We start from the raw sequence: 6,329 nt of genomic DNA, 5'->3' as shown, positions 1-6,329 counted from the left end.
GACAGCTTAACTACTGAATTTTTCTTCACTTTTAAATACGGAATAAAATTCTATAAAAGATACTTTCAGAAACATATCAATTAAATTTTACTAGCACTAATCTTTAGCTCCAGATTTGATTGAATATACTATCATTGGTTTGACCATTGCCTACGACAGGGCAAGTCATGTAGGAGGCACTCAATAAATATATCACAAAGCAAAGTCATGTAAAGAATCACTCAATTCAGATTATCCTAGTGCATAGAATGGTTCAAAAATAATTTGGAATCCATATAGCATCTATCAATTTGAGTCTGTAGAACAGTACCAAAATGAACAACAAGTACTATATTCTTTTTATAAATGAAAAACAGATTTAAAATATGCATTTCTTATGAATTAGCACAATTAATGGCAATAATAGTAGTTTGGAATATGAATGACCTTCAAAAGATACTGAGGAGTATATTTAATAGTTTACACGACTACTGTATTTAGCAATCCAAATAGGTGTTAGAGTGACAGCCAATCTCTTAATGTGTCTTGAAAAATTTACATTGCAGATTTCTCAAAACTAAATCAAGTTAAGCAGCTTTCAAAAGGCAAAATTGTATCTATATGAGAAGGAGAAAGAAATAGTTATAATTCTATGAGAGACAACCTCTTGTTTTCAGCCTGTGCATGTAGTAGTTTCTAAAAGCAATGAAGATTCCTCTGAATATCACTTTCATGCCCCAAGATAGTTCTTACTCCTCTATCAGCTTCACTGGATGCTCACCCCTCTGAAGGTATTGAGTTTTATATAACAACAGTCAAGGTTTCAGGGAGAGTTTGATTTGTTTGTCCAAATCAAACCTAGGTTTCTTTAAGTGAAGTGTCATTTATAAGAATATGCACACAATCCTCTGTCAACCACCCCCCCCCCAAAAAAAAGAGTACTGATTATACTTAGAAAAGATTATTATTATTTTTGTATTTAATGCAATGAATGTATAGTCAACATTACCATTGAACTGAACGTCTGAAATTTGAAAGAATGCAACAAACAGAAATTAGTCATCTATTAATGGTTACTATCCACTAGATACATCTGAGGTTGTAGAATATCAGGCTTGTAGACATTTGAGTAGACACTATCAGCATGGAACATAAATCTCACAAAGGTATAATCAAAAGTTATTTCAAACTAATTATCCCATCAATAAACTTTGTGTAGTAACATCAACTTCATGGAGTATTATGTCTTAGCAACAAACAGTGATGGTATGCGGATGTAAGCATGTCATTATAAACATGATGCACTAACCAGAACATATTGAGGTCAAACCTTTCTGTAGAAAGGGAATTTAATTGACATTCTTTCAAGCATAGTATATAAACAGATCAAAATAGTTCTATCATAAGAAATAGTATTTAACAACATAGCTTTAAAATAAAAATACTTTAAAAACCAGCTCTGACGAGATTAAATTTATTTTTAAAGAGTATTCCTTTAGAGTGAAATATATATTTATTTCTTCTGGCTTTTCTACATTTTCCCAGCATAAACCCTATCTATCTCCACTCTATCCCAGTCTATTATTATTAAAGTAGTGCAAAACATTGTCTGCAGCAATTTCAACCAAGCTTAATCCCCTACCAAGTCAGGGACGTAAGGCATTCTCACCAAATTATTTCTCTCTCCAGAGGTATACTCCCTTGATATACCAGGGAGTTAGATACAAAAACTACCATAAGTCTTGGGAATGCAATTTTTAAGTATAGAGTCTATGGTAAGTAGTGAAACATTTTTAAAGGCAAACCCCCCCTCCCCATAAGCAGTTTATTTTACAAAATAGGTTTTCATGCATTCATATTATCAAGAATGATTATTTTTTCTATAAATGAATGTAATGAAACACCGGCATATCACTTAGCACACTGCATTCTCCTCTACATTAAAATTCACACTAATAACAAAAATCGTACTATGCATTAAAGCATTTCAGTAACCTAATGAGAAAGCAGATACTTTTTTTTCTGTGAGAACACTTGAGTATTCAATATTTTTAGATGCATGGAGGCAGAATCTGACACCGAAAGCAATTCCAATTTAGTTTGCTAGTATTTTTGACAACTGAACTGCATTGCTAATTTCCTAACTCAGTACAAATTAAAGTAGTGGTAGGTATAAAAATTCAGATGATGATAGGCAATCATTTATAAACCTGGCAGTATTTATGTGTAGTCCTGTAGTTTTTTAAGGTTTTAGATGGAATGATTGAAGGTTTGGAAGTTTTCATTGTAGGATTTCAGAGTGTGGAAGATTCTCTTGAGGGGGTGAATGTATCTTCATTCATTAGCTTAAAATCAGCCTAGTCATATCTGAATAATTTGCACAGGGAAGAACGTCAGGATCTGAAGTCAGAATCTACGTTAAATTGAAATGCATCTGTTCCGTAACTCAGGTTTGGGGATACCCCCCTCCCTTTTGAAATGTATAAAACATAGAAAACTGTAATGGATTACTTTTCAGATAAAAAATAGTCATATTAAAAAAAAAATTTTTAAATCAAATTGACATTTACATTTTATGTAGATTCAATCAGAGCACAGCTGAGCATTTAATCTAATATTCTGGTTCTTCCACTTGGAATTAGAGAAGTGTATATATCTCCCAATGTTACCATTCTTTCATTTGTTGTTCCAGTGTGGTGTGTTATTATCCACAGCTAACAAGGCGTTCACACAGCAGTAGCTAAACCTTTATCAAATTGATTCTGTACAATGGAAGTATAATTTCAAAGACATATGCCTTTGTACACTATTTACTAATTCTCTCGATCATGATAAAAAGGCAAAATAAATGAAAAGCAGAAAGAAAGGAAAAGCTGCTGAGGCTGAAGGCTTTTTCTTTTATCTTCCCAAAAAGATGCTGGTCTCCTCAGTGCTGGGAGCTGGCTAGCCAAGATTGTTTTTCTTCCTTTTACATGGGCTATGAGAAGGATCTGGTTTCAGTTCTTGGTATTGCACCTGTTTAAACAGAGTTCAGAGAAAGACTGGTCAGATGGCCACTTTCTGGCAAAGGAAGGAAAAGCAAAGGAATGAGAGACTGTGCTTGGGGGTAAAAAATGTGCTCACTCTGGAAGCTGTATGAGATCTGCAGCTGGGATGCAGAAAATAATAGAATGATAGAGCAAGAGTCAGAAGGGAAGTCCTGCCAGAAACTACATGAGAGCCCTGATGTGAACCTTGGTAACAGGCTGGGGTCTTCACTGTCCATAACACATTACATCAAAAGCAAAACCATCTCCATCTATTCTGAAGGGCTGGATAATGGTTCTTTGCAATTTATTGTTTGTTTAATATAGGCTTAATCTCCATCCAGCCCACTCTCGTGTCTGATACCAAATCAAAAACTCAACTGAAACAAAGGAAAAAGGCATTGCCACACCTAGCCTTCAATTTTGATAATAACATTTCTCGTTTTACTCTGAAAATAGTTGATGATTAATAAGCGTTAACCTCAAAGGATTTCAAAGGATTGAGATGGGTCCCTGTCTTCAAAAAGTAGTCATTTCCCCCCTACCCCCATGGATCTCCAAAATGTGCATCTTTAAAACTTACTTAATTTGTGCAAATTATGTGAAGAAGTGTTTATCTCTCAGCTGTCCATTGGTATACTTTCTTTCATCATCTAATATTCCTGTTTCCTCCTTTCAGGTAATGGTGACTTCCCTTCACAAACTCCAGCTGAAGCTATCCCTGACAGCCCTGGTAGGTTCTTTATGCAACCATCTCTCGTTCTTTCTCCATTCCCCATTCCTCTCTGTAAATTCTTCTTCGATAACCTAACGGGGCTAAATTCCTGAATGGCAAAATCTGCTACAAGCTTTATTAACTTTACCTGGCTCTTCTAAATCCTTTGAAATTAAAAAGATATAAAAGTTCAAACCCAATGCCACACTAGAGTAAAGTAATAATAATAATGAAACCTACGTACCACTTGTACGTCTGAAGGGACTCTGGAAAGGAAGTCAAGTAGTTCATTGTTATCAATTGCATACGGACTCCGAAGCTTTTTTGTAAATTTATTGATGCCTGAAAGAGTGATAGATCAAACATTATTGAAATCGCCAAAGTCTGGAGTTACATAAAACACTTTTCTGGAATAAGTGTTGCAGTGATTTGAAGATCTAGATTAAGCTGTCCTTCAGCCTTGACTGAATGAACCGATACACCCAGTTTTCTCCCTCCCTCCCTCTCTTCTTCCTTCCTTCTTCCCTTGTTCCTTTGTCCCCTTCCTCCCTCCTTCCCAACTCAATGGCTGCTCTGTTTTTCTCTTTGTACTTCAGTGGCTTCTTCCCAGCAGGAAAGGCTTTCTATTTGGGAAACAAAAGCACCTGGCAAAAATGAGCATTGATGTATCTTGCTTTTCCTCTCAGGGTTACAGTACTTAGAAGCTTTGCTTCAGTGTTCCATCTATGATTAAACTTGTCTTCCCACATTTTGTATTGCGATTGTTTTTAAGCCAAGAAGTCTGATTTATTGGTTTCCCCTTTTTCAAAAGATATATCTTTTGTGGGGGTTGGGGGGGGACTGTTGCTGTTATGCAAGCTAAGTGTTTAGAAGACATGTGACCTTGATTTTTTCTCAAAATGACCTGAAATGAGAAGGAGTTTATCACCAGCTTTTAAAAAAATAAACAGCTTTGAAGATGGCAACATAAGAGGATCCTGAACTCACCTCCTCCCACAAGCACACTGAATCTACAGCCACATATGGAACAACTTCCTCTGAAAAAAAGAAACTAAAAACTGGCTGAGCAACGACTACATGTTAGGTGAACAAGAGAAGGCCCACACTGGAGTGAGCAGGAGAGGCTGGGACACAATCTGCCCTTAAACCCTACCCCCAGCACAGCGAGCCACAGTCGGGAGGGAACTCAAAACCCAAAGCTTCTCCCTGAGGAGTGAAGGGTTTGAACCCTAGATCAGGTATCCCCAGCTTTTAAGACCTGTGCCTGAGAGATGAGCTTCCAAAACATTTAGCTTTGAAAACCAATGAGGCTCACAACCACGAGACCCACAAGGCTCTAGTGATCTTAGAAACAGCTCTTCAAGGGCTTGCACGCACAGACTCACCCACCCCAGGGCCCAGTGTGGAAGCAGCTGATCAAGGGATGCTCGAACTTTGTGTGGGAAAGGTTCATTTGCTTGTGTTGGAGCACTGGCCTGAGGGGCAGGTATCTGGTTGACACACATTCGGCAGCCTGCTGGGGTGAGCTTCCTGGGCACAGAGACTGGAAGGTGCCATCTTTGGGCTCGTTCTTGACTTGCTCCAGGCAGTGGGTGCCATTTTTTTTTCTCTAGGCTTTTTTTTTTCTTTTTTCTTTCACAGCAGGTGCCATCTCTATGCTGTCCCTCTGCCTCGTTCTAGCTGGTTGGCGCCATCTTCACACTGTCCCTCTACCACGCTCCAGAGCGCCAGTGTCCCCGAGGGGAGCTTTTACATGTGACTGGTGCCCTGGTTTTACATCTGGTTTTACCTCTAGGAGGCAGTTCAACATGGTGACATAGAAAGATCCTGAACTCACTTCCTCCCGTGGACACACCAAATCTACAGCTACATATGGAACAATTTCCTCTGAAAAAGACCTGAAAACTAGCTGAGGAACTCCTTCAAACTGGGCAAATGAGAAAAAGGCCACATTGAAGCAGTGGGAGAGGCTGAGACATAATCTCACCATAAACTCCACACCTAGCGTGGTGACCCACAATCAGGAGGGAATTCAGAAACCTGGAGCAAAGTGTTTGTACCCAACTTGGGTACCCCAACTTTTGAGACCTGCACCTGATAGATGAGCCCCCAAACCACTGGCTTTGAAAACCAACAGGGCTTGCATCCCTGAGACCCAAAGGGCTGTAGCGAACAGAGAAATGGCTTCTAAAGGGAGCCGATTCACTTGCCCCAGTGCCCAGTGCAAAAGAAGCCATTTGAAAAGCACCCAGACATTATGTGAAAGAGATTCATTTGCTAATGTTAAAGCATCGCTGGAGGGGCAGGCACCTGCTGGGATACTCTCCAGGGACGGAGGCTGGCAGGTGCCATTTTCACACTCTCCCTCTGCCTTGCTAAATTTAGCCCGAGTCACCATCTTTTTTTTTTTCTCCTGGGCAAATGCCATCTTTACCTTGCAACATCGGCTTCATGCTGTCCCTCAGCTGCACTTCAGAGTACCAGTATCTCCCCGAGTGGAGCTTTTATACATGTCTAGTGCCCTGGTTTTTGTGGCTGCTGCCAAGGGTATGCCCCCAGATTGCCTGACTCTGGTGGCCAGGGGCTTGTATTCCTGGGTCCCACAGGAC

General features: G+C 39.3%; 1 protein-coding gene across 9 annotated transcripts in view; it reads right to left on the bottom strand.

Moving 5' to 3' along the window:
- Positions 1-940: 940 nt before the first annotated feature.
- MCTP1 (multiple C2 and transmembrane domain containing 1) overlaps positions 941-6,329 on the bottom strand; it is a 507,353-nt gene continuing 501,964 nt past the window's right edge. For 8 of the 9 annotated variants that reach the window (XM_087430024.1, XM_087430027.1, XM_087430026.1 and 5 more), the window contains 2 exons: positions 3,965-4,062; positions 941-2,994 (listed from right to left, as the gene is read on the bottom strand). In XM_087430024.1, coding sequence (XP_087286150.1) covers positions 2,923-2,994; positions 3,965-4,062 — 170 coding nt within the window. In that variant the 3' untranslated portion in view covers positions 941-2,922. Of the gene's footprint in view, positions 2,995-3,961; positions 4,063-6,329 lie in introns of those variants that run through there. The other variant, XM_087430034.1, reaches the window with a different exon arrangement.

This window comes from Ceratotherium simum, chromosome 4 (assembly GCF_057802395.1).
Source record: "Ceratotherium simum simum isolate JZ-2026a chromosome 4, ASM5780239v1, whole genome shotgun sequence".
Lineage (NCBI taxonomy): Eukaryota > Metazoa > Chordata > Mammalia > Perissodactyla > Rhinocerotidae > Ceratotherium > Ceratotherium simum.
This window is presented reverse-complemented; position numbering and strand designations above follow the sequence as displayed.